This window comes from Kogia breviceps, chromosome 16 (genome assembly GCF_026419965.1).
Source record: "Kogia breviceps isolate mKogBre1 chromosome 16, mKogBre1 haplotype 1, whole genome shotgun sequence".
NCBI classification, from domain to species: Eukaryota; Metazoa; Chordata; class Mammalia; order Artiodactyla; family Physeteridae; genus Kogia; species Kogia breviceps.
The window spans coordinates 6,827,424-6,855,169 of NC_081325.1; the positions used below are offsets into that span (position 1 = coordinate 6,827,424).

The 27,746-nt window shown below is 42.0% G+C and overlaps 2 protein-coding genes across 20 annotated transcripts in view; one reads left to right on the forward strand and one right to left on the reverse strand.

The window, feature by feature from the left end:
- FLT3 (fms related receptor tyrosine kinase 3) overlaps nucleotides 1–26,298 on the reverse strand; it is a 117,495-nt gene extending 91,197 nt beyond the window's left edge. The window contains exons 1-2 of one of the 8 annotated variants that reach the window (XM_067016908.1): nucleotides 25,351–26,298; nucleotides 8,890–8,990 (exon numbers count right to left, since the gene is read on the reverse strand). In XM_067016908.1, coding sequence (XP_066873009.1) covers nucleotides 8,890–8,938 — 49 coding nt within the window. In that variant the 5' untranslated portion in view covers nucleotides 8,939–8,990; nucleotides 25,351–26,298. Of the gene's footprint in view, nucleotides 1–8,889; nucleotides 8,995–25,350 lie in introns of those variants that run through there. The other 7 variants (XM_067016907.1, XM_067016916.1, XM_067016913.1 and 4 more) reach the window with 7 other exon arrangements.
- PAN3 (poly(A) specific ribonuclease subunit PAN3) overlaps nucleotides 26,278–27,746 on the forward strand; it is a 116,978-nt gene continuing 115,509 nt past the window's right edge. For 9 of the 12 annotated variants that reach the window (XM_059042066.2, XM_067016919.1, XM_067016920.1 and 6 more), the window contains exon 1: nucleotides 26,279–27,186. In XM_059042066.2, coding sequence (XP_058898049.1) covers nucleotides 26,757–27,186 — 430 coding nt within the window. In that variant the 5' untranslated portion in view covers nucleotides 26,279–26,756. Of the gene's footprint in view, nucleotides 27,187–27,746 lie in introns of all 12 variants that reach the window. The other 3 variants (XM_067016925.1, XM_067016927.1, XR_010837316.1) reach the window with 2 other exon arrangements.

The window sequence follows — 27,746 nt, forward strand, 5'->3', positions numbered from 1 at the left end:
ATTCTCCTTTAAACCTTTATGCCTCAGTATAATTGCTACCGTGTGAGTGCCTATAATGCGCCAAACATTGCACTAATCACTTTACAACTCTTACCTCTCTTAATTCTCATGACAATCCCATAGGTTAGGTACGATTATTCCCATTCCAAAGAAGTCTAATAAGAACTGAAATCCTGAAGCAGGGAGAGATGGGTGATTCAAGAGGTCAAAGGAAGGATTTCATGGAAAGAACACAAGTTATGAAGATGGTGGCATCTGTTGTCATGACGACTTGGCCCAACTTAAATCGTCAAAAGTAACTAAGAGGACTTGCCTGGCGGTCCAGTGGTTAAGACTCTGAGCTTCCACTGCAGGGGATGCTGGTTCAATCCCTGGCTGGGGAACTAAGATCCCCGCGTGCCATGCTTGCAGCCAAAAAAAAAAAAAAAAAAGTAACTAAGGTTATAGAAGATTTGGACAACATAATTAACAAGGAAGAAGTTGACATACCTATTTGAATCGGTATCTTACAAGCAGAGAAAATATCTCCGTTTTGAACTTCTAAGACACTTTAAAAGTATTGATCATATACTAGGTCACGGAAATTAATCTCAAAAGAATACGTTATACTCTCTCATCACACTACAGCAAAGCCAACAAGGTAATAATGTAAATCTGAATCCCAAATCTGGGAAGGTTGTGAACACTCTGCTAAATGATATTGGGCTCCAGGAGGAAATAATGAATTCAGTGACCAACAATACATAAAAGAATGAAAACAAAAACAAAATCGAAGGAAAGAGGTAGAGTTTTAGCAAACCAGGAAAGTCTTAACACCCAGCTTATTAACATACATCAGACAAATGAAATAGAAAAGAGTGAGCCTGTGGGAAGGGGGTTATGAGAGAGCAAACTTAGGTCCATTTACATATCAAGGAAGACCGAAAGCTACTCTCCTATCCCAGTATCCAGCAGAGGGGAAAGGACCTAGAGGAGGCACAACACTGAAGTGGCAAGGGGGCTAATTGGTGGGGGAGGGCAGGATAGCATCCTAACCCCCTGCCCCCTAAGGAACCAGGGAATGAGGACTTCAGGAAGGGCAAAGACAGGGAGGCCAGGTCACTGCACGTTGGCCCAAAGCCCAGCAGTGGAATTTTTAGAGATGAAAAAAGGACCTGCTTTTCTTTCTTTTTAAAATTAATTAATTAATTTAATTTTATGGGGTTTCTTTTTTTTTGCCGCGCCGTGCAGCTTGTGGGGATCTTAGTTCCCTGGCTGGGGATCGAACCCTGGCCCCGGAAGTGAAAGCGCTGAGTCCTAACCACTGGACCACCAGGGAATTCCCCAAAAGGACTCGCTTTTCTTGTCCACAGGGCTCAGGAGTACCACAGGCCGCTAAAGCATAGAAGGGCAGTTTAGCTGGGGCCTGAACCCCATCCAGACAGAAGAGCAGAAAGTTCTGATCAGAAGAAACTGAGAATCAAAAAGACAGTTAACAAGTGCTGGTGAGGATGTAGAGAAATCAGAATCCTCATACATTGCTGGTGGATATTGACAACGTTGCAGCTGCTTCGGGGAAACAGTCTGGCAGTTTATCACAAGATAAAACACAGAGTCACTGTATGACTTGGCAGCTCCACTGCTAGGTACCTACGAAAGCGAGATGAAAACGTATGTCCATACAAAAACTTGTATGTGAATGTTCTTAGCAATTTTATTCATCGTAGCCCCAAAGTGGAAACAGCCCAAATGCCCATCAAATGATGAATGGGAAAACAAAAGTTTGGTGTATCCACCCAATGGAATATTATTTAACCAAAAAATGAAAGATAGATGCTATAACATGGTGAACCTTAAAAATATTAAGCTAAGTGAAAGAAACCAGTCACAAAAAACCACATATTATATGATTCCATTAATATGAAATGTCCAGAATAGGCAAATCAATACAGACCGAAAGCAGATTAGTGGTTTCCTAGGGCTGGGGGGTGGGTGGGGTGGGTGGTGTGTATTGCAGATGAGGAGTGACTGCTAATGGGGTCTGAGGTTTCTTTCTGGGTGGTGATAAAATTTTCTTAACTTAGGTCATGGTGATGATTACACAACTCTGGGAATACACTATAACCACTGAATTGTAAGTTTCAAGTGAGTGACTTTGGTGGTATGGGAATTTAATCTCAGTAAATACTTTTTTTAACCAAAAAAAAAAAAAAAAAAGGAAGAAAGAAACTGAGAATTGTATGCGTGCAAGAGTCAGCAGCAGAAGGAACCTTGGGTTTAAAAAAGGAATCATTTGATTCAGGACCCAACCCAACTAAGGAAACTACCCCAGGCACCTCATAGGTCCTCAGAGAAGGGGGCTGAGAGAGAGCTGTCCTAGACCCTTTACATTTCAAAGAAGGCAGTAACAAACAAACTGCCCTACTGCTATTTTTTGCAGAGTGCTGTCCCTCTATTCCACTCACTTTTCGCTTTGTTCTTATTTCTCTTGTAGTTTCTTGAAGTAAAATATTTAAAACCATAAACACGGTTTGCGTTTGGTAACGAGATAGTAACAGTAAAGCTCGTGGTGTTTGCTTTTCCTCTGTGGGTCTGGGTGGTGAGTGGAGAGAGCAGATAATGGAAGAAAGGAGACACTCTTTTGGGCTGTGGAGCAACAAAAAGAGTGGCCCCAGCTCAGCGCCGAGAAGTTGATGGAGGCAAAGGGAATGCTAATTAGTTGTGGGTTTCCCACTCTTCCTACACAAACATGTTCACTTGGGGTCTTTGTGCCGTCCCCTGCCTACCCAGGGCTCTTTGCTCTTTATCTTTCTCCACTCTCCTCCACGCCCATGCAAAACTTGTTAGTTTTAGCTTCTACTCCTTCAGACTTCTCTTAGGTGGTAGCCAGCGAACCTGCTGTCTTATTTAACTACAGCCACTGTCTCAGTCGTCTTACCGCTCAGATAGTACCTTCTTATCCCTCTTCGCTGGCTCCACCTCCTCTTCCTCTCCTGCAACACCGGTGTTCCGCTGAGTTAAAATCTTTCCTCTCCTCTCTGCCCTCCTGGTGATCTCATCTACTTCCAGTACCATCTCGATGCCAAAGGTTTCAGGTTCTCCACCTGCACTTTATACCCGCCTCACCAACTACAGACCCATTTTCGAAGGAACCAAAATGTGCTCCTCCTGAGACACACTGCCCTGGTCACCAGTCTTCCTCGTAGTAACGTCTCTTAAATCTCCACGTTCCGTTCGTCACCAGATCTAGATCAGGAGCCGTGTCCTAAATCTCTTTTTCCTATGTTCCCTCCCTCCATTGTACCTCTTCAGCTGCCAATCATTTTCACAACTGTCTGGCCCAGATTATTACCGTCACCGCACTGCCACCCGTCACCGTCGTCCCCTTCCCACTGGGATCACAAGGGCGTCTCTAAAACTCGGCTTCAGCAAAGCCTATGATGAGGCCACATCTCACGTTATGAAGCGATCACATTTGGCAGCCTTCATGGAGCTGGTGGATTCAGACCGAAGTCGTCGGTGGATGCTAAGGCAGGTGGTAGGCGTCTGATGAGGAATGCAATAGTGGTACCATCTCAGAATACCGCCCTACAGAATACGAATCAATTACAGAGTGATGAAATGGATGACTCTGCAGAGGAGAAACCTAGCAGACGCCAACTTGACAAGGTGATCAAGGTTAACATCATCTATAGGACAGGTCAACATGGCATGTCTCTTGGTGGGATGTACTGAGAAGAACACAGTGTCATTTCTGGGGTGTTTTTTCCAAGGATGAATTACCAGAGTCTGGTCATGAGGAAACATGAGCCAGCCTAAAGCTGAGGGTCCTCCCACATAATGTAGGACCTGTACCCTTAACTGTCCAGGATGCAGAAGACTGAGGCATTCAAACAACTAATGAGCCTGAAGAAATATGACAGTGGAATGTAACACATTTCTGAGTATGGGCCAGAAAGGGAAAGAGACATTGTTGAAGGCAAAATCTGAAGGATATCTGTGAAGGGTTCGTATCCTAGTCATGTAAGAGGTGTCTTTGCTTGGGGGAAATACAAACCAGAGGGTTTAGGGACTAGTCTCTACACGTGTCTGTAAAGAGAGCATGACACAACAGAATAAACGCAATAAAATGTTAACAGAAGAATCTAGGTGAAGGAGATATGGGAATTTTTTTTACTATTCAGACAAATTTTCTGTAAATTTGGAATCATTTCAAAATAAATTTTTTAAAAAATTTTAAATTTATTTTTGGCTGTGTTGGGTCTTCATTGCTGCACGCGGGCTTTCTGTAGTTGTGGCGAGCGGGGGCTACTCTACTTTGTGGTGCGTGCGCTTCTCATTGCAGTGGCTTCTCTTGTTGCGGAGCACGGGCTCCAGGTGCGCGGTCTTTAGTAGTTGTGGCTCGCGGGCTCTAGAGCGCAGGCTCAGTAGTTGTGGCGCATGGGCTTAGTTGCTCCGCGGCACTTGGGATCTTCCCTCGCCAGGGCTCCAACTCGCGTCCCCTGCACCGGCAGGTGGACTCTCAACCACTGCGCCACCAGGGAAGCCCGAAATACATTATTTTTTAAAGGAAATTTCTTGCCTTCCGTGTGTGCTTTTTCTGTCCTCTGACCTGCAGTATGGACATGACAGTAATCCCATTCTGATGATGCAGATAAAGGCAGCATCCTAGGGGTGTGGAGCCACACATGGAAGGTATTTAGGATTCAAATGAGAACCCTGAAAGCCTGGGCTACCTACTACCTATGTACCTCTAGAATGCTGCAGGAGAGAAATAAACTTTGATCCTATTTAAATCCACTGTATCTTGGAGTCTCTTGGTAACAACAGCCTTGCCTGTACCCTGTTTTTATTTCCACCACTCTTCCCGTATAAACCCAAAGTTAGAGTCACAGTGAACTAGATAATTATGTTCTACCTTGTTTCCATGTCCTGATACTTGATGCTGTTTCTGTCCGGAATGAACCGTTTCCCTTTCTCACCATTTCCCTTGCCACTTCCAGTCTGCTGAACTCTTACTCTCCTTCTAGATTTACCCTGGGTCACCCACTCTATCCGTCCCACCTCATCTCAGCTGTGAGTTAAGGATAGCCTATAGCATTTGCATTGTATTTACAACTATTTACATACCATTTACAAGTATTAGGTATTATAAGTAATCTGGAGATGATTTAAAGCATACAGGAGGTTGCACATAGGTTATATGCAAATACCAGGCCGTTTTATATAAGGGACTTGAACATCCTTGGAATTTGATATCCATAGGTGTCCTGAAACCAATCCTCTGTGGATACGGCGGGATGATGGTATGGTGGAGCCTGGACTGTGGACATTCTCCTAGTTCTTCATTGCTACCTCCACACTATTACTTCCGTTTTTTCCTCTCTTTTAGAATATTCTTTTTCTAGCAGAAGTATATATGTTTAATACCAAAAAAAAAAAAATAGGAAGTACACACCCATACCCAAATACCTATAAGTAACAACTAGTAACTACTAACAATTTGATGTTAGTCCATCCAAATTTTTCTCTATGCATGTATGTATACATAGACTTTAAAAAAATTAATATTTTTAGGAACTAGGACCATCTTATAATACTCTTTTATAGCTTGCTTTAAAAAAAATCAAATGCTGTCCATGTTGATTTTTCTACAAAATTATTTTTAATAGTTAGAAATTCTATCATATGGATGAATCATAATTTATGTAACCAATCAATGTTCTGGGGCATTTTACAGCTATTTTAATTTTAATTACTGTTCAGTTATGGTTGCAAATTTTAGGACTTAGTTTTTTGAGGCTTTTGAGCTCAACTTACAAATCTTATTTATAAATCTAATATAGTTTGTCTTGACATTTAAAACACTCATTTTTACTTGTTCTTGGTTAATAATCATCTATAAATTTAAATTATTAATTATAATTTATTATTAAATCTCCCTAAATATTTGTTTTGTCAAATTCTCTGAGACATTTCAAATCGTAAGTCACACACTTAGTAAATTTATTCCTCTTTAGCACCTCAAATACCTAATAAATCAATCAATCAAACTTCCTCCGCATTTAAGGGGTATTTACATGCATAATAAGGCAAAACTTGTAGATTTAATAATCAGATTCCCAGGAATCCCCTGGTGGTCCAGTGGTTAGGACTGTGCGCTTCCACTGCAGGGGCCGTGGGTTCGATCCCTGGTCGGGGAATTAAGATCCTGCAAGCCGTGCAGCGCAGCCCCCCCAAAAAAAGAACAAACAAAAAAACCCCAGATTCCCTTAAATGCTTAAACATTAATTATAAATTTAATTAGTTAAATATATTTCTAAGTATTTCACTTAAAACATAAGTCTGTCAGATTCTCTTAAACATATCAAATACCTCAAATCATGAATAAAACATAGAAACTATAACAAATAGTGATTACAAAGTTTATGACAACACCTATTCAAAAATATTAACATCATAATTTGGCTTTGTTTTTTCACCGTCTAAAAGCTTATTTGTATATTTTCCCAGAGTTGCAAGTTTTCTTATCAAAGAGAAGCTCAGGCTGGCTGTGACAGGTAAACTTAGGATCACAGGTTATTGATTTGGTGTCAGGTGATGAGAACCTGGGGGCACCTTCCAGAATAATTCACACAGGCCAGTCTTTATTTGGCTGATCACTTCTTCAAACCATGTTTTTGGTTTGGGGGTTTAAAAGAAAAATCCAGTACATTATGTATTCCTCTTGATCACTGCCACTCTTTTCTAACTATAACTTCTTACCTAACCTTTCATTTCCTGAATCAAGTTGCACCCCCATCTAGCGACTCTCTTCATTTCTTCGCACCTCTCCATCCAACTGTGATCGTGATGATGTGCCCCCATTCAACCACCTATCCTCAAAGAACATTGACACCATTGCTGCCAACCACTGTGATTAAAATGTACCAGTCCATTTTCAGGGTTACACCTGGACAGTCCTCTAGCTCTGAAATCTTAGATTTCAATACACCAGTCTAATAGCAACTCCCAATCCTTCCCTGGTCTGCACCTTAATTCAAGTCTGATTAGATTTGTGTGATTAAAAATCTGCTGGGGAGATTAGGATTGACACATACACACTACTATATATAAAACAGATGAATAAGAACCTACTGTGTAGCACAGGGAACTCTACTCAATACTCTGTAATGATCTATAGGGGAAAAGAATCTAAAAAGGAGTGGATATAGGTAAATGTATAACTGATTCACTTTGCTGCACAGCAGCAAGTAACACAACATTGTAAAGCAACTGTACTCCAATAAAAATTAATTAAAAAACAAACAAACCAACCAAAAAACCCAAAGACAGAAAGCTGTACTTAAAAGAAAAAAAAAAATTCTACGGGGGTTAGTCTGGAGGGTGAGCTTCAGAAGCCGTTGAGAGGAAGGAGAGGGAAGACTGCGGTTTGATAGAAAGCAGTATAAAGGGTCTGTTGCTAACCAGGGGGACGGCTATGTGACGGCCCTGCAGGGAAAGATCACCGGATAAGTCAGGTCCCAATGGAAAACTCCTGCTGGGGTGCAGTGAGAGATGAGTTAGTTAAATGAAAGGAGCGGGGATCAACTTTATACGAGCCCTTTAATTTAAAATGGGAATCGGGTGTTATTCTCAGAGCAGCACAAGTTTTCGCGCCATGGAAAAGCAGCAGAAATACTGAAACCTTGCCAGTAACATAGAAAAGTCTAAAGGGTGATTGAGGATCACTCCCCTATGGACAAAACCATTCCTGGGCACTTCTGTCTATGGAGTTTTAAAATAAAGTTTTGGAGAATTTTAATGATGCTATTAAAATTTGGGGGGATGGATCGTATTTCATATACTTCAGGTTCATTTTTTCAATAATCATAAACAGAATCCTAAAAAATCCCAGTGTTCCAGCAAACAGTAACCAAATGTCTTCAGTCAGTTACGACTGCAATACTATACACACAGGTATCAAAAACATTTGATTACACCTCCAGATTTATGGTTAACAATGGAAAAAGAGTCCCTTTAAGGACTTTGCTCCGAATCAGTTTCGATTATTCAAGGGATCATTAACCAATTTTGGTTAAAGTTCAAATGGCTCACAGCTAGCTTATTCCCCGTGGTAGGCAGCCTTTAAGATGGTCCCAAGGAACATCCCCAGCTCCTGGTGTAATAACCCTTGTGTAATAACCGCCTCCCTCCCCCGAGTGTAGGCTGGACCTGATGACTCACTTCTAACACGTGGAAAATGGCAACTGACAGGATGCCGTTCGGGGTTTAGGTTAGGAGATGATGGAGGCTTCCATCTTGCTTGCCCTCTCTCTGTCTCATTCATGCTCTGAGGGAATCCACTCAGCTTCTCCACGGAGAGGTCCTTCCACAAGGAACCAGTGTCTCTGGAGAAGAGCCAGTGAGGACTTAAGGGAGGCCTGACAGCAGCTTCACACACGTGTTCAGAGGGCCACTCCCCCCCATCCCCCCACCAGTTGGGTCTTGGGAGGACTGCCTCCGTGGGAGAGGAGGAGGGGGAGGAGGGGGAGGAGGAGGAGGAGGAGGAGGAGCGCACCTAGGCCACGCCCAGATTCCGGACCCTGAGGCTGTGAGATAACAGTTGCTCCTTGTTTGAAGCTGCTAAATTTGGGGCGGGGGTGGGGTGGGGGGGGTGGGGGGGTGGTAATCTGTTAAGCAGCAATAGAGAACTAATAATACACTGCCGCTTCTCAGTCCATATTGAAACCTGAATAAGTGAATTGAGAAATGTAGGGGACTTTGGTCAAGCAGGAGATCAATAAATTCTCCGAAAGGAGAAAAAGTTGGAGTGTGTTGAAAACAGAGAACAATGAGAATTTATTAGTAATCGTATATCAAAGTTATATTTTTATTCTAGTATCAATATAACATTTCCTCTGGGCTGACCTTTTTTAGTAGGATGAATGAATTCATGTTGATTCTTCCACATTTCCATCTTCAGGCCCAGGAGCTCGTATTTGTGTACTGGTTGGGATGCGATGTAACTTCTGGCTAAAGAAGATGGGAAGAAGAAATGGCTCAGGCTAACTGAAATTGAAGCCATAGGCGTTCTTGAGATCAAGGGATAGAGGCAATCACCTTTGACTCTACCTTAGAGGTCTCCAGCACAGGGCTGTCCAATAGAGATAGAATGCAACCCACATATGTAATTTGAAATTTTCTAGTAGCCACATTAAAAAATATATATATTTATTTATATTTCTATTATATTATTTCTATTTATTTATTTCTCTGCGCTGGGTCTTAGTTGCAGCACAGGGGATCCTCATTGCCTCATGCGGGATCTAGTTCCCTGACCAGGGATCGAACCCAGGCCCCCTGCACTGGGAGTGTGGAGTCTTAACCACTGAACCACCGGGAAGTCCCTAGTAGCCACATTTTTAAATGAAGAAGAAAGCGGTGAAATTAATTTCAATAATTTTTATTTAACCCCAAATATCAAAAATATTATTTCAGTATGTGATCAATATAAAAATAACTTGATATTTTAGTGAGGTTTTTTTGTACTGAGTTTTCAAAATCCAGTGTGTATTTTACAGTTACAATGTATCTCAATTTGGATGCTAAATTTTTATTTATAAATACTCGAATTGTATTTGCATTTCATAAAATGTAGACTTGAAAAAGTATATTTACATACCCAGATTGTTCCAGACATACTTCAAAGTTTTCTAATAATTGAATTGAGTATCATCAGTTCTTAAAAATAAGTTAATTCGAATTAAATACAGACATTTAAAAGTTTAATTCCTCAATTGCGCTGGCCATCTTTCAAGGGCTCTCAGTAGGCACAAGTGGCTGGCGGTCACTGAACTGCACAGCACAGCTCTGGTACAGGGTAGGCATTCAGTAAATTGTTGCAGAGGAATTTCCCCGGCGGTCCAGTGGTTAAGACTCCACGCTTCCAATGCAGGGGCCACGGGTTTGAACCCTGGTCGGGGAACTAAGATCCCACATGCTGCTTGGCCAAAAAAAAATCAGTCATGAGTTAAACCAAAAGACTGCCTGAAATTTCTTCCCGAAAAAAATAATTGATAGCAATAGTTATCAGTTTGTAACAATCAGAGTATTTTCAGTTTCATGTGGTTTTACTTATATTAATAATCTGAAGACTGACAGCATTCTCTGCACAGTGGAATTTGAACTCTGAGTCACCAGAGAGTGCCTCTGAAATGTTTAAATTCTTTGATGACACTCATTTATTTGTATTTTTGACTTGTGATAATTTGGGGATTTAAAATTCTCCACTGGGGATGAAAACCAAAGTGACTAATGAATTATGAAGTCATTTTAAGAGTTAAAATGGCAATATCTTTTAAAAACACTTTGATAGGAATATTACCTTCCTATCAAAAAATTACTACATTGATTTTGCATATTTCTAAACCACACAGATCTCACCCCCTGCCCCCTCCCCCATACATTCCATCTTCCCTGGTTCCAGTGACAAAGTCAGAAGTTTACATTTTAGATTGGGGTGCAGTGTACACCTGATAGACTGCAAAAGGCTGATAGTACACATATTCTATTTCTGGATATTTAACAGCAAGGAAGTACTGAATGGTCATCTTATCAGTAAGTTACTTTCCTAAAGCTAAAGCTATTTCTGTCCTCTTGGTAAATAGGGGAAGGGGTCTGCACAAGTATTAATAGAACCTTAACAAGCTTAGGCTGTTTCCAAATAAAAGCAGAGGGTTAAGGCTTAGAAAATGTAGTGGGTCTTCGCTCTTTCTGCTCCCTCCTCTTCCCCCCCACCTTCTTTCTTATTTTTTTTCTTTTTTTTTTTTTTTTGCGGTACTCGGGCCTCTCACTGCTGTGGCCTCTCCCATTGCGGACGCGCAGGCTCAGCGGCCACGGCTCACGGGCGCAGCCGCGGCACGTGGGATCCTCCCGGACCGGGGCACGAACCCGCGTCCCCTGCATCGGCAGGCGGACTCTCAAGCACTGCGCCACCAGGGAAGCCCTAGTGCTCATTTTTTATCAAAGTAATCCATGCACATTACTTAAGGCTTTTAATAAAAAGCTGTTCAAATCTAGAATATATGCCCACCATGTTATCATGCTATCATCTTGCCTTCACTATGCAGTATTAGGAGTTCCTTCTCCTTTTATTTCAATTGAATTTCATTTTCTGGATCTCATTTCTCTCTTTTGCCTATGGTTTCTGGGTTTCTAGTATTGTTTAAGGTTTTTGACACAATATTATATATAGTCTCCTAAATTTTCTTCTTATATATTTTTATATCCCATTTGAACTTTATTTTTACACACAGAGTCCTTCCAGAGTTTTCATATACTGTTATATTTTTTTAAATAGAAAATTACAGCAGCGACATTTATTTTCAAAAATTCCTTTTCTCACAGAGCTAAGACAACACCTTTGACATATATTTTAAATTTGTATTGAAATACAGTTGATTTACAGTGTTGTGTTAGTTTCAGGTGTACAGCAAAGTAACTTCAGTAGTTGTGGCGCGTGGGCTCAGTAGTTGTGGCTCATCAGCTCTAGAGCGCAGGCTCAGTAGTTGTGGCGCACAGGCTTAGTTGCTCTGTGGCATGTGGGACCTTCCCGGACCAGGGATTGAACCTGTGTCCCTTGCATTGGCAGGCAGATTCTTAACCACTGCGAGACCAGCAAAGTCCCTCATCAATTCTTTATTCAGATCACTTTGCTTGCCAGTATACTCTTTTGTCTCTGGTTTCTTTCTCTCAACATGATTTTATGAGATCCATCATGTCACCGCATGTAGCAATAGTTAGCTCATTTTTCTTTGTCTACAGTTTTCTATTGGATTAACATATTCTATAATTGTTTATTTTATGGTTTAAAGGCATTATTATTTTTTCCAGTATTGGCCTATAATAAACAATGTCTCTAGGAATAATGTACATACTTTTTAGTGAATATCTGGTGCAAAGAAATGCATGTATTTCTACTGAAAATTCACCTAGGAGTTAAATTGCTGTGTCTACATGTATTTAATTTTAACAGATGATGCCCAACTGTTTTCCACTGTATTTGTACCAGTTTCAATTCCTAATGGCAGTATATAAAGATTCCAGCTACTCCACATTCTCATCAGCATTTGGTACGATCACTTTTTAAATTTCAGCATTTTGTCAACTGTGTTGTGTTATGCATTTTTGTTTTAATTTAATTCTGATTACTAAAGAGACTGAAAACCTTTTCATGGCTTATTGGCCATTTGTATATCATCTTTTGAGAAGTGCCTCTCAAAAGAGGCACTTCAAGTCTCTTACTAATTTTTCTGTTGGGCTGTTTATCGTTTTCTTACTGATTGAAGGAGTTCTTTATATATCATGGTTATGAGCCCTTCACGGGTCATATATGTTGTAAATATTTTATACCACTCCCACTTCTTACTTTATTTATTTAAAAAAGTTATTTATTTATTTTTGGCTGTGTTGGGTCTTCATTGCTGCATGCAGGCTTTCTCTAGTTGTGGCAAGCGGGGCTACTCATTGCGGTGGCTTCTCTTGTTGCGGAGCACAGGCTTTAGTTACATGGGCTTCAGTAGTTGTGGCTCGCAGGCTTCAGTAGTTGTGGCTCACAGGCTTCAGTAGTTGTGGCTTGCAGACTCTAGAGCACAGGCTCAGTAGTTGTGGTGCACGGGCTTAGTTGCTCTGCGGCATGTGGGATCTTCCCGGACCAGGGTTCAAACCTGTGTCCCTCGCAGTGGCAGGCGGATCCTTAACCACTGCACCACCAGGGAAGTCCCACCCTTTGCACTTTAAAGATTAAGTTGTTGGGCTTCCCTGGTGGCGCAGTGGTTGAGAATCCGCCTGCGGATGCAGGGGACACGGGTTCGTGCCCTGGTCCGGGAAGATCCCACATGCCATGGAGCGGCTGGGCCCGTGAACCATGGTCGCTGAGCCTGCGCGTCCGGAGCCTGTGCTCCGCAAAGGGAGAGGCCACAGCAGTGAGAGGCCCGCGTACCACCAAAAAAAAAAAAAAAAAGATTAAGTTGTTAATTTTTTTTTTTTTTTTGCCACGCCACATGGCTTGTGGGAATCTTAGTTCCCCAACCAGGGATTGAACCTGGACCCTCATCAGTGAAAGTGTAGAGTCCTAACCACTGGACTCCCAGGGAATTCCCTAAGTCGTTAATTTTAATGTATTTTTTTTGTGTGTGTGTTTTTTCCTTTTGTTAATGTCATGTCCTGTTCATGAAATCTTTGCTACCTCAGGGTAGTGAAGATATTCTACCACATAATTTTTAAGAAGACTTATTGTTTTACTTTTAATTTTAAACCTATAATCTACCTTCAGTTGATTTTTGTAAATGGGGTGAGGTAGGTTCAAATTTCTTTTCCTCATCTCCACCCATATGTATATTTAATTGAACAAACATCACTTTTTGAAAAGACAATACATTTTTTCACGGATCTGTAGTACACGCGTGTGTGCGCACACACACACACACACACACACATATACATCCTACTTGGGTTTGAGTAGGATTGCACCAAATCTGTATATCAATTTGGGGAGAATTGATATCTTTATATTTCCAATCTGTGAAATTGCTATGTCTATTTATTTAGATATTCCTAATAATAATTTATATTTTTCTGACTGGTTTTATGGTTCTATGTGTGGAAGTCTTGCACACATTTCATTAGAGTTGTTTGTAGGTATGATTGCATAAATGATATTTTTTAAAATTTCAGTTTTCTAATTTTTGCTGGTATATAGAAATGCAATTGAATTGTGCATGTTGACCTTTTATCCAGCAAAAATACACCATCATAATTTCTGCAGATCTTCAGTTTCATTTCTTCCTTTCCAATCCTTAATTCTTTTTCTTTCTCCCTTTTCATACTGGTTAGAACATCTGGTACAATGTTAGTGTAAATGGTGATAATGGGCATCCCATGTCCTGATTTCAGAGGGAAATCTTCCAATATTTCACCATTAACTATGCTGTTTGCTATAGGTTTTTTAAAATTTTTATAGATACCATTTATTAGGTTAAATACGTCCCTTGCCATTCCTAGTTTGCTATGGATTTTTTAAAAAATTATCATGGGCATTAAAAAACATTGTCAATTTTTTTTCTGCAATTAAGATGATTTTTTCTCTTTTATTCTGTTAATGTGGTAGATTACATTGATTTTTCAACATTAAGCCATCCTTGCATTCCTGAGTATGCCCATCTTTTATTATCCTTTTTCTATATTGTTAGATTCATTTGGGATTTTTGCATCTATGTAAGTGAGTGAGATTGGCTTTTAATGTCTCTTTGTAATGGCTTTGTTAGCATGGTATCAAAACTGCTGGCCTAAGAAGATTTAAGACTTCTTCAGCTCCTTGGAAAAATGTGTATATTGGTGTTACCTCTTCTTTAAATATTTGATAGGATTCTCTGGTGAAGTTATCTGGGCCTGCAGTTTTCATTGGGGTAAATTTTGGATTAAATTTCTTTAGAAGACAAAGGGTTATTCAGCTTTTCTTTTTCTCTTGCCAGTTTTGATAATTTTTAAAGGAATTTTCCCATTTGATCAAAAATTTCACATTTTTGTCATCAAGTTATGTCTCTATGTATTGTTGACTTGAAATAAATAGACTGCCAGATATTTCTCCAGCAAAGATGGGTTTATTCAGGATCAGAAGAGAATTGCAGTGCAGGGTCTGCAATCATGGCAAGTCATGTGCAAGTCCCCACATGGCAAGGGAAGGAGGAGACTTTTATAGAGGGGAAGGGAAGCTGGGAGAACTAAAGTAAAACAGTCCATGGCTTTTCGTTGGCTGAGTCCTTGCCAGGAAAGCAGAGGAGTCTTTCTTCTTCTTGTTGGGTTCTGCTATTGTTGCAGGGTATGAAAGCTCCCCCTTCTGGGCTCCTGACTCTTTAATTAAGGCTTCTGTTTATTAATTTTTTTACAATATTTTATCTGTTTATGTCTGTAATAAGATCCTCTCTTTCATACCCGATATTGGTTAGTTGTGCCTTCATCTTTTCTTGATCAGTCTATTCAAAGGGTTTATTAATTTTATTAGTCTTTTCAAAGGATCAACTCTTGACAACTGAGTCTATTATGTGTATGTTTCTATTTTTGTTTTCTACTTTTTTGGGGCTTAATTTGACGGAGTTTTTTCTAAATTTTGAAATCGTTGCTTAGATCATTGTTTTCAGCCTCTTTTCTAATATATGCATTTAAGGCTATATTTCCCCCTTTATGTGTTTAACTGTATTTTGATGTTGTCATTAATTTCTAGTTTAATTCCACTGTGATTAGAGTCTATATATGATTTCAGCCCTTTGAAATTTAGTGAGACTTGCTTTATGGCTCAGCATATGGTCAGTTTTATAAATGTTCTGTATGCACTTATATTCTGCAATTGGAAGTACAGTGCCTAAGAGGTCAAATTTGTTCATAAAATTTGTGTTTTTCTTACCGATTCTGTCTGCTTAGTTTATCAGTTATTGACATACATGTTTAAATTTTCTCATTTTGATTGTGGATTTGTCTATTTTCTTTTAGTTTTGACAATTTTCATTATACATTTTGAGTATATGTTATATGCATACAAATCTGGAATTTAACTTAACTTTAACTAACTTTAACTTTAACTTAATTTAACTCTTATTTATTTATTTTGGCCATGCCACATGGCTTACGGGATCTTAGTTCCCCAACCAGGGATTGAACCCATCCCTTGGTAGTGAAAGCGCGGAGTCCTAACCACTGGACCAACCACCAGGGAATTCCCTGGAGTTGTTAAACCTTACTGGTGACTTTAACTTATCAATAGGAAATGTCCTTCTTTATCCCTAGTTTTTCTTGACTGTGTTTGTGTTACATACATTTTACCATCCTTTTACTTTCAATTTTTTTGATTCCTGATTATGGCCAAGTACAGGATTGATTTTTGAAATCTTCCATGGTTACATGAAAGTAACATGAAAGAACACATACTTTGGTAATAGGGTACAAAGTTCTATATTTGGCTAAAAGCCAAGCCAGTTGATTATATTATTAATATATTAATATCCTTGATTTTTTGTCCACTTGTTATTTTTAATTTATTTATTTATTTTTATTTATGTTTTGGCTGTGTTGGGTCTTCATTGCTGTGCGCGGGCTTTCTCTAGTTGTGGCGAGCGGGGGCTACTCTTTGTTGTGGTGCACGGGCTTCTCACCACAGTGGCTTCTCTTGTTGCAGAGCACAGACTGTAGGCACGCGGGCTTCGGTAGTTGTGGCATGCGGGCTCAGTAGTTGTGGCACGCAGGCTCAGTAGTTGTGGCTCGTGGGCTCTAGAGCACAGGCTCAGTAGTTGTGGCGCACAGGCTTAGTTGCTCCATGGCACATGGGATCTTCCTGGACCAGGGCTCAAACCCATGTCCCCTGCATTGGGAGGTGGATTCTTAACCACCGCACCAGCAGGGAAGCCCTATCTGTTAAATTCTGAAAGAAGTTTATTAAACTTTACCATTATAATTGTCTGTGTGCGTGTATGGGATTTTAACCAAGTTCTTGTATTGTTACGTGCTTTTGGATTTTTGTATTCAATATTTATTTGGTGCCTAGAAGTTTAAGATTATTATTTTGTGGAGTTTACCTCCTTTTATCTTTACATAATATTCCTCTTTTTCACACTTAATGCTTTGGCCTTAATTTTTCTATGCTTGATATTAATAGTCTCATTCTTGTTTTCTTTTTGCTTGCATTTAGGCAAACATCAAAACTCCTAAGTAAACTGTTGTACCCAGATCCTTGCTATGTACTAGATAATGTGAGCAGGTTAACAGTCTGTGCCAAAGACAAAGTTTCTTGCTTCCAGGAGCTTCATTTTAATTTTACTAATGGCATATCTCATTAAGATTCTTGCTTTAATACATATATTTTTCAGCACATCTCCTAAGTTAAAGCTTTTCATCAAAGAGTATAAACTAAAAACGTGCACTGAAACAGGTATCTAATCTGATATAGTAAAATCAATTATTAATATAGAACTATCAGCTTTAAAATGATAATAATGGACATATTATGCATCATAGAAATATTAAAGTGGTTTTCCAGAGTAGGGGTGCTTGATTAACCAACAGAAATTGTGGTAGTGGGCTTAGCTAAGTTGAAGGAACTTCTGTAAGGCTGGTGGTAGCTGTATGGGATGATAACAATGGTATACTTGATTATTGGGGTTATTTCCAAGGTACAATTAATATTAAAATTGTATTTGATTTTAATGTATTGCACAGGAATGCAATAAGAATGTGTGTCTTTAAGTCCCTTCAAAACTTGTAAAGAAAAGTAGCAAATTGCTTTTAGTACCACAAAGACCCAAAAATCTATACGATGCATACAAGTATGATGACAGTGATGAAAGACTATCTCTTCTAGTAGAGTGTCACAGACACACTAAAAAATCTTGCAACATACCAGTTACCTGTAGCTGCCACAAATGGGAAGGCTTTTTTTTTTTTTTTTTAAAGCCTTTACTGAATTTGTTACAATATTGCTTCTGCTTTATGTTTTGTTTGTTTGGTCACGAGGCATGCAGGATCTTAGCTCCCCAACCAGGGATCGAATCCACACCCCCTGCATTGGAAGGCGAAGCCTTAACCACTGGACCACCAGGGAAGTCCCCAAGGCTTTTGTTTTTAGTGCACCAAAAATCTGTCAAAACACGATTAGCACTAGGCAGTTGCTAATAACGGTTGTATAGAATTATAGAGCAGCACTTGGAGCATAAGATAACATACGACTTTACAGATATATATAAAGGCAGTAAATTTCATTTCTGGGATTCAGAAATAGTTCTAACTTATCCAGGTGTAGTTCCCACTCTAGATTGTCTTGAGGGAGAATTTTTTAAACTCGGGCTGCTATCACTAATACTACCACTAACTACTCACAAAATATGACATTCCCCCCCCCCCCACCAATTATTGGTACTTAATACAAATTAAAATGAGCTTCTAGCAAATCTGCTGCTGGGGGAGTGTCGCTGGAGGCCACCCAGACAAAATATAATTCTCACAGTATATCCCAGAGCAAATATAATTGATGGATTATTTGTAGTGTTGAATGTAATCTTTATTAGCATGAACATGACTTAGAACTGACTGAAGATTTACTATGAGTAAAGGGTGCTCAAGAATGAAGGGTTCTTTAGCCTTAATATGAGTAGGCAGTTGCCTACAAAATGTGTTTTTAGGGGATATGAAATGTGTGAAAAATAAGACTTAGACAATTTTTAAAAAGCAAAGATGACTATATAATCAAATCAGTACTTTCCTTTTAGAACACTTATTATAGTTATGTGGGAAGATCACACATTTACATTCTAATAATGCTGCCGTTGTTTTTATGAAATTATTTTCAGCATCAGCTTTTGAACCACACAAGAACATTGGCTTTATTTATATTGACATCATTATCTTTAATCACAAATGACATGGCTTGGCTCAGTAATTTTTATTATTTCCCATTACTGGCTCTGATAACTTCGGGTCATTTCCAAAAATCAAATCTTCCCCTAAAAATGAAGAATTGCTACTATAAGGATATTTTTAGAAATTTGATTAGAGTGCTTAAGTAAATCTCAAAAACACATTATAATGTAGAGTAAGCCCAGTTTTTGCCAAGATGACTACCTGGAAAGTAATACTCATTTAGATTATCAGGTGAAAGAGAAAAAAACAAAATCTCATTGTTTCATCGTACTTCCCACTTCTTCCATCTAAAACCAGGAAAATTGCTGAATTTGTGAACATTAGTGCTAGAGCACACAGAATCTTGGAAGTTACTTTCCCTCCCTCCCTATTAGTATGCAATTATGGGTTTCAAAATCCTGGGCTTGCTTGAGGGATACCTGAACAGAGAATCTAAGGAAATGAAATATGGATTTGATGCATTTCAATGAAGGATGAGGAGGAAATATATTTAATCCTGAGGTGGGATGAAGGTAACAGTAAGAACGTCCAGAATGAGAGGATACAAACTTGAATGAGATGATAGCAGTTCAGGAGAAAGATCATAGAACAGAGGAGTTCAAAGAGCCTAAGCTGACTTATTTTGGGGCAAGTCATAGAACTTTATAGATCTTTTCAAATTCTCAGAATCCCAGTATTAACATAACATCCTCATTTTAACTGTTTCACAGGATTTTTGGGAGAAGTGAAAAACATGTCTGGTTGCTTTTGTAGGCTGTGAAACACTGTGGAATTGGAGGCATCATTATAGTACTTGCCAATATCATCATATGTAAGTAAAGGGATGCATGAGAGAGTGCTAAAAGAAGCAATATTAAAGGTAATAAAAGTTGTCAGAAGTAGAATCCCTTCTATGCTGAAAGGTGGTTAAAATTACTTTGCAAATAAAAATTTTGTTTACTCAGTGGCAGAGAGATTATTTTCACCATGAGGTTCTCATTGTATCATTCAATTCTCAGGACAGCCCCATAAAGTAGGGATTATTTCCATTTCAAAAATTAGGAAACTGAAGCTAAGCGAGCTTAAGAGATTTGCTAAAAGCCACATGGGTATAATGTAGTAAGAACCAGGTTGCAAACCTCATTTTAATTCCAAATCCAGTGTACCTTTTTGTCTCATTAACATTACATTTTGTGTTCACAACACAAGCTAAAAGCTCAGAGGATATTGCATGCATTGTCCTGAATTATAATAAATGAATTACTTGAAATGTATTCCACAAGTATTCCTGCAAGTCCTACAATGCAGGCGGCACTGAATGGCAGAGGCAGGAGAAAAAAACAAGGGAAAGGGGTGACTGGAAGCCAAGAGAGAGAGGAGTGCTGTGAAAAGGGTTAACGCTGCTGAATATTCTAGAGGAAATATAAAATAGCTGAAAAGTACATAATAAATCTGCTAACTAATACCAGCGGTGGCTCTGGTAAAACACAAAAATATTTTAACATAGCAAGGGCAAATGTCAGATTAATCTCGATTAAGAGATGAATGGATGATTCGAGTGTTAAATTGCCTGTGAAGAGAAGTTAGAGCAAAAGAAGGAGCCCAATGGGACTTTAAAAAATAAAATCTTAATTACATAAGCAGCATATATTCTTCTTGTAAAATCTGGAACATTACAGATAAAGCTAAAATGCCCTTTGATCACTACTCCCAATCCCCATCCTGTTAGCAACTTAATGTTTATCTTTCCAACTCTTTCTGTACACATTTATACACATCCTTACAGGATATAATGATTTTTACATAAAAGGTGCTTTATTCCACATATTTACTTGCATCATGCCTTTTTCATTCAACAATAGGTCTTGGGGAATAATGGTGCATATAGGACCATTTATGAACCATTTACGAACATTTAGGTCATTTCTAATTTCACTGTTATCAACAGCGCCTCAAATGAGCATTGCATGTATGCCTCCTTGGGCACACCAGTGCTTCTCTAGGGGAGATACCAAGAGCGGCACTGTTGAGCCAGAGGGTATGTATAGACATTGCCAAATGGCCCTCCACTGTGGCTGTGTCAGTTAGCCCTCTTACCAGCAGTATTTGTTTCTGAGACTTTTAATTTTTTTTTTCTTTTGCGGTACGCGGGCCTCTCACTGTTGTGGCCTCACCCGTTACGGAGCACAGGCTCCGGACACGCAGGCTCAGTGGCCATGGCTCACGGGCCCAGCCGCTCCGCGGCACGTGGGATCTTCCCGGACCCGGGCACGAACCCGCGTCCCCTGCATCGGCAGGCAGACTCTCAACCACTGCGCCACCAGGGAAGCCCCATGTTTCTGAGACTTTTAAAAACAAGGACAAAAACATTACTGTTTCTGATTACAAGAGGTTCACAAAATGCAAGAATAAATGGCTTAAAATGGATTTCAATGTACATATTCGCATCCGAAGAAGAGGGTCAATAGAGAGAAGACACTGGATGGAGAACGACTAGATTCCTGAGGAAGTGTTAGGGCAGGATAAGAGCATGAGTGAAAGCATTAGTCCTGCATGGAAGAAGTGCCCCTGTTCTGATGAGTTTTGCCGCTGTCTCCTTTCTATGGCTGTACGGAACAGAAAGCAAGGTACAAGGGTTGCGATGGGGGACTGAAGGTGGACGAATTTTAAAATAGAGGGAAAACGAGAAAGCAGGTGACTAGGACAATGTTTCTCAAAGAAAAACGGTTCTGAAAAGAGTGGTAAAAATTTTTCGTAAATTCTGCGTATGAAATCCTGCTTTTATATGGATCTTTTGAAAAGTTTTTTGAGGTGCAAGTTTCTTTGATTTATGGACACGATGCTGAGGTTCAATCACTACGTGAAACTCCCGGCTGTGAAAACAAAATAAAAAACCCCAAAGGGCTGTTTTTTCAACCAGCCCTGGGGAAGCTACGTGATAGTCAGATGCCGGTTTCAGAAAGTTTCACCATTCCTTCCACCCTCTGTTCCTCTCTTTCATCCAGAAGGAAGTTGATCCTAGTGATTTCAGCCCACGCATTAAACAGGAAACAATAAAAAATGTATAGAATTCATATTTTCCTAAAGAGAACTTAAAAAGTGCTGCTACACGTTATGTACAAAACTGGTTTATGCCACATGAACAGAGAATCACAAGTTCGGTTTTGGTACTTTTTGTTCCTCTTTGTATTCAGTTGTATAGTAGTTCCAAATTCAAAACGAGAAGAAAAGCTGTTCTGTATCAAACCATCTAAGCAATAAATGTCCTTTTTTTTAAAAAATAATTAATTTATGGCTGTGCTGGGTCTTCGTTTCTGTGCGAGGGCTTTCTCTAGTTGTGGCAAGCGGGGCCACTCTTCAGTGCGGTGTGTGGGCCTCTCACTAACGCGGCCTCTCTTGTTGCAGAGCACAGGCTCCAGACGCGCAGGCTCAGTAGTTGTGGCTCACGTGCCCAGTTGCTCGGCGGCATGTGGGATCTTCCCAGACCAGGGCTCGAACACGTGTCCCCTGCATTGGCAGGCAGATTCTCAACCACTGCGCCACCAAGGGAGCCCCATAAATGTTCTATTTTAAAAATGGCAGGTTGCCAGTCCAAAAAAAACATCCTGCTTTTTGATAATTACAACATATCAACATATTAAAGGCTCTGAAAGACTTCCAAGTTGTTTGAGTTTCCCAAACTTTCTCAATAACAGAACTTTTTCCTTTGTGTAATATCAATTAACATGCTGTTAAACTAGTCTTCCATGAAACATATTTTGAGAAACACCAGACTAGTGAAAATTTAAAGAAACGGCCCACAACAAATGTCCAGCTTGTCTTCACAAAATTAATTTATTGAAAACAAAATGAAACCAAAAATACAGAGAACAATTAAAACAACCATGTACTCACTCCATAGAAATAAAAGGTTACGATTAAATTACAATAAAGTTTATTTATTTACTTATTTATGGCTGTGTTGGGTCTTCGTTGCTGTGTGTGGCGAACGGGGGCTACTCTTCATTGTGGTTCACGGGCTTCTCATTGCGGTGGCTTCTCTTGTTGCAGAGCACAGGCTCTCGGAGCGTGAGTTTCAGTAGTTGTGGCATGTGGGCTCAGTAGTTGTGGCATGAGGGCTCTAGAGTTCAGGCTCAGTAGTTGTGGCGCACGGGCTTAGCTGCTCCATGGCATGTGGGATCTTCCCTGACCAGGGCTCGAACCCATGTCCCCTGCATTGGCAGGCGGATTCTTAACCACTGTGCCACCAGGGAAGCCCCTACAATAAAGTTTTAATGCTTATTTTCTATTATAGAAATAATATATGTTCATGATACAGATTTGGGAAGTAGAGGAAAGATAGGAAGAACCTACTCTGTCATCTTAGCAAAACCCACTGTTAATGTTTGAGACAGTTACTTTAATCTATTTCTATTAGGCTTTTTTTTTTGTGTGTGTGTGTGTGTGTGGTACCCGGGCCTCTCACTGTTGTGGCCTCTCCCGTTGCGGAGCGCAGGCTCCGGACGCGCAGGCTCAGCGGCCATGGCTCACGGGTCCAGCCGCTCCGCGGCATGTGGGATCTTCCCGGACCGGGGCACGAACCCGTGTCCCCTGCATCGGCAGGTGGATTCTCCACCCCTGCGCCACCAGCGAAGCCCTCTATTAGGCTTTTTATTGTTTACATCATCACAATAAAACAGCACATACAATTCTGTATCATGTTAAATACTTACACTGCATCCTAAGCACTGTTGCACAGTTCATGGCTTTTTAATGGCTGCATAACATTCTCTGTGAATAGTGCACTGTTTAACCATTCCCTTTGGTTTTAGAATTTAGGTTATTTGCAACTTTTCTTTTTGGCTTTCCTAAGTCATACTGTAACAAGTACATTGTAGCATAAAACTTGTTATTTATGGCTACCTTCTAAGATTTGTTTGCCAAGTAGAACAAGAGTAGTTCAAAGGTGATGCACATTCTCAAGGCTCCTGAGGAAACACTGCTAACTTGCTTTGAGGGTGCAGGGTGGGGGGTGGCTGAGGCAGTACCATCAGTGCTGTACTAAAGAGCCTGTTGGCTCTGTTGCCCCGATTCATTTTAGGTTTCATTTTGTTAGCACTGCTCCATTTTTTCTGCTGATGGAGATTTACAAATCCTGATCTGTCCCTTATCACATTATCTGTCTCCACTGGTTTTGCAACAACACATTGCAGATCTGCTAAATATGCTATATAGTTCTTCATCTAAGCAGCAGAAAACATTGTTTTCATTAAAAATAGGTTAAGGACAGGGGCTTCCCTGGTGGCGCAGTGGTTGAGAGTCCGCCTGCCGATGCAGGGGACGCGGGTTCGTGCCCTGGTCCGGGAGGATCCCACGTGCCGCGGAGCGGCTAAGCCCGTGAGCCGTGGCCGCTGGGCCTGTGCGTCCGGAGCCTGTGCCCCGCAACGGGAGAGGCCACAGCGGTGAGAGGTCCGCATAACGCAAAAAAAAAAAAAAAAAAAAAAAAAAAAAATAGGTTAAGGACAGAGTTCAAAGCAAGACAGTAAAGACCATGCTGACATGCGTCAATTTATTAATACTCTTTGGATATTGTTCAAGGAGCTCCAAGGCCAGCTTCATCAACATTCTGACTGACTAATCAAAGAGCACTGAAGTCACCTAACTACAGTAGGATCTTAGCCTACTTTTCTCCATCTTGTTCACAGGGATTTAATAGAAAACTTTGTCAAATGTGGTATTGAAGGATGATTTACTTTATCTTTAGCATTTCTCTCATGATTCTGGTAACTCTTGAGGATGAAGGCTGTATCTTACACATTTTTTATAGCAGAGCCTAGCACAGAACTTGCTTGGTACATAATACACAATAGATTCTCAATAAAGGTTTGCTGGAATGATATGCTTAATTTGGCGTGAACTTAATGAATCTGTTGTCTCACCACAGACATCACTTTCCTTTCCAAGTCATCCAGAGACACATATGCTTATTTTAGAAATGGTAAAATGCATAATGGAAAGATCCCGTTTTGTGATTAGCAGGCCTGAGTTCAAGTCCTGGCTTTGCAAGGATAAGCTGGTAACTCTGTGTAACTCTAGGCCTTAAGTTTGTTCATCTATAAAATGGTGATAACCCACCTTCTTTACTTTCCTCATAGGGTTCTTATGAGAATCAAAAGGGACATCTGATCATGTTATTAATTGACTTTTTAAAACCTTGTGATACCTTTCTATTGCCCTCAAGAAAAAGTTTAATCCTTTAACATGCCTTTCAGGGATTTTGTGATATGGTCCTCCACTGTCACCATTCTAACAATCTAAGCTCTTTTGCACCTCAAGGCCTTTTGCACAAGCTGTCTGCTTTGCCTGGAAGGCTCTTTCCTGCACTCTTAACACGCTGACTACTAGTAGCAGCAATACTACTAATAGTGATAACTACAACCTACTGAATCCTTACTAAGCATGGGATACTTTATGTGCATTATTAGTTTCTACTTTACCAAGTAGGTAGTATTCTTACCTGGCTTACAGATAAGGCACAGAGAAGTGAAGCAACTTACCCAGAATAACACAGTTCTTTAGTGTGGCCACTGGGTTACAAACTCAGATCTGTCTGAATTCAAAGCAGATGTTCTCAAGTCCTGCTATTAAGCTATCAGCTTTCTCCAGGAAGCCAACACCTTTAATATCCTCTAATAGCTAGTGTGACAAGGTTAGCACCTAAGACACTCATTTGTGATTGCCTGTGTACCATGTGTCTCCCCAAGGAAAGAATAAACAATCCATCTGAACTCAGACAAGACTGCATTTTGTTTACTTTTCCTTCCCTAGCTCGGAGCTCAGTTCCTGGTACACGTGATGGGCATTAATAAACATCTGTTGAATATACATGTGGAAATGTTTTTAAACAGAAAGACACAATACAATGTTATTACTACTTCGAATTTAGCTAAGGAACGTCACCAGGCTTACCCGTTTGTGGTCTATGGAATCCACTTTCCCCCCTTCTGCAGTGTGGTACACTTGCTTCTATCCGTTCTTCTGTGACCTCTTCTGTTTGCCACAATTCCTCAAATTCTGCCAACGAACACCCCCCCCCCTTCCAACTGCTTTTTGAGAAAACCTTTCGCAGAGGAGAAAAACTAAAACGTTAAAGTTATTTTCCCTTCATAGCAACTCCTTAAAATTCCTGAAAACTTAAAAAATACAGCGGAGCATAACATCAGCGATCGGTGAGGGAAAAAAACTATCTTTTAAAAATGAATTTCGAGTCAAGACTAGGCCGATTGGAGAAAAGAAACCCAGCGCGGTTTTAAGGGAAACCTTCTGGTGCTGCCTAGGCAGCGGCGTCCCCAGGTGGCATCCCATTGTTCATAATATTTTACTGAAGGCTTTCAGTAATATAAATAGAGAAAAACAGGTGCTGCACTCAGCTGGGGGTTTGCCTAAATCAACCTTCTCAGGCTCGATTTTTGGAATAAAAGGCCCAGGAGTTTTTAGGCAATCAGTCCTGTAGCTCTCATCACCCTCAGCGGGAAGGAAAAAGAAAAGGGAGGGGAAAAAGCGAGGGTGCGGAAGCGTGGCGAACAGACGGAGCTACTCTCCCATCAGAGCAAGGGCTTGGCCTCCAGCCCCAGGTGCGGCCCCTCAAAATGACAATCACATTCTGTAAATTTCGTCGTTTCAATAAAAAAAACGACGCCTGGCTTTATAAGTAAGAGGATATACGAAAACGGTAAGGAATTCGCCTCGTGAAAACTTCCCCAGCCGGCTCGGCGTCGGGGAGCGCCGCCGCGGTCCGCCCGTCCAACCGCCGACGGCTCGTGGATGCCCAGGGGGCCCGACGCCAGGCCAGGCTGGCCCTCGCGCTCCCGCTACCCACAAGCCCCTGCGCCTCGACGCGCAGGCGCACCGGCGACGGCCGTCTCAGGAAGAGGAAAATGGAATAAACAACTCGGAGGAACCAGAGCGCGAGAGAGCGAGTGGAGGCAGAATTTAAAAATAAACTGGCCCCTCCGCCCTCCCCGCCCGTTCGCCGCCGCCGCTCCCCCTCCCCGAGCCCGCGCCCTCGAAGTCCCCGTCCGGGCCCGCGCGCCCACCCCGTCGTCCCGCGCGGCCCCTTTAAGAAAAGAGAACGAGAGAGTGAGTGAGAGAATCCCAACTCTCCCCCTCCCCTCCTTCCTACCCTCTCCTCCCTCCCCTCTCCCTTCCCCCCCTCTCCCCGGGCGGCTCCGGCTCCCGCAGCGGGACAGACCCACCCGCCCAGGCTTTTCTCCGGCACCGGCAGCGTCTTCTTTCCCTCCCCGGTCTATGGTGGCGGCGGCGGCGGCGGCGGCGGCTCCTTGGGCGGCAGCGGAAGACGAGGCTGCAGCGTTGCCATGAACAGTGGCGGCGGCCTCCCGCCCCCCTCGGCCGCCGCCTCCTCTTCCTCCTCCTCGCTGGCGGCGGCAGTGGCGGTGGTGGCCCCGCCTGGGGTCGGGGGTGTCCCCGGCGGGGCGGCGGCGGGAGTGAAGCTGAAGTACTGCCGCTACTACGCCAAGGATAAGACTTGCTTCTACGGGGAGGAGTGTCAGTTCCTGCATGAGGACCCGGCCGCCGGAGCTGCCCCGGGCCTCGGCCTCCATAGCAACAGCGTCCCCCTGGCTCTGGCGGGCGCGCCCGTGGCCGGCTTTCCGCCCGGAGCGGTCCCGGGCGGGGGAGCCGGGCCGCCCCCGGGGCCCAAAAAGCCGGACCTTGGGGGCCCGGGGGCAGGAGCCGCGGCCGGTGGAGGAGGCGGCAGCGGGGTCCTCGACGGACCGCGGCTGGCAAGTGAGTGTGGTCCGGGCTAGGAGGGCGGCCTCGGCCTCGGGACGGCGGCGGAGGGAAGGCCCGGGGCCGGAGGAGGCCCTGCGACCGAGCCCGGCCCGCGGGTGACCCCCCCTTCGCCTCCCTCGGCGCTCTGAGAGGCCTAGGCCAGGCCCGAGCCCTCCTTTCGTCTTCCTGCTTCCCCTCCCCACAGCCTTCGGCGAGCCCGGGAGCGAGGGGAGGCTGGCTTCCTGGGAACGTGGGTGGTGGACTGGGGTGTTGGAGTGGGGGGGAGAGGAAGGGGGATGGGCTGTGGCGTGCGGTGTGCGGGAAAGGGGGTGTCGTTTCCGGGGGGTGTGGAAAGGGGCTGGGTTTGCGGTTACACGTGTTCTGCGTGCCCGTGTGGAGTGGAGTCGGCCGAGGGTTGAGGTCGCCGTGTGGGTGTGTGTGGGTCGGGGGCGGGATGGGAGGGCTGGCTCTGAGGCTTCGTGCGGTGGGTTGAACGAGCGGAAAAAGTTTGTGTAAGGCTTCTGGGAGAAAGGTTTTCCAGGCAGGAAATGCTTTCTAAGGATGAAGAGCGAACG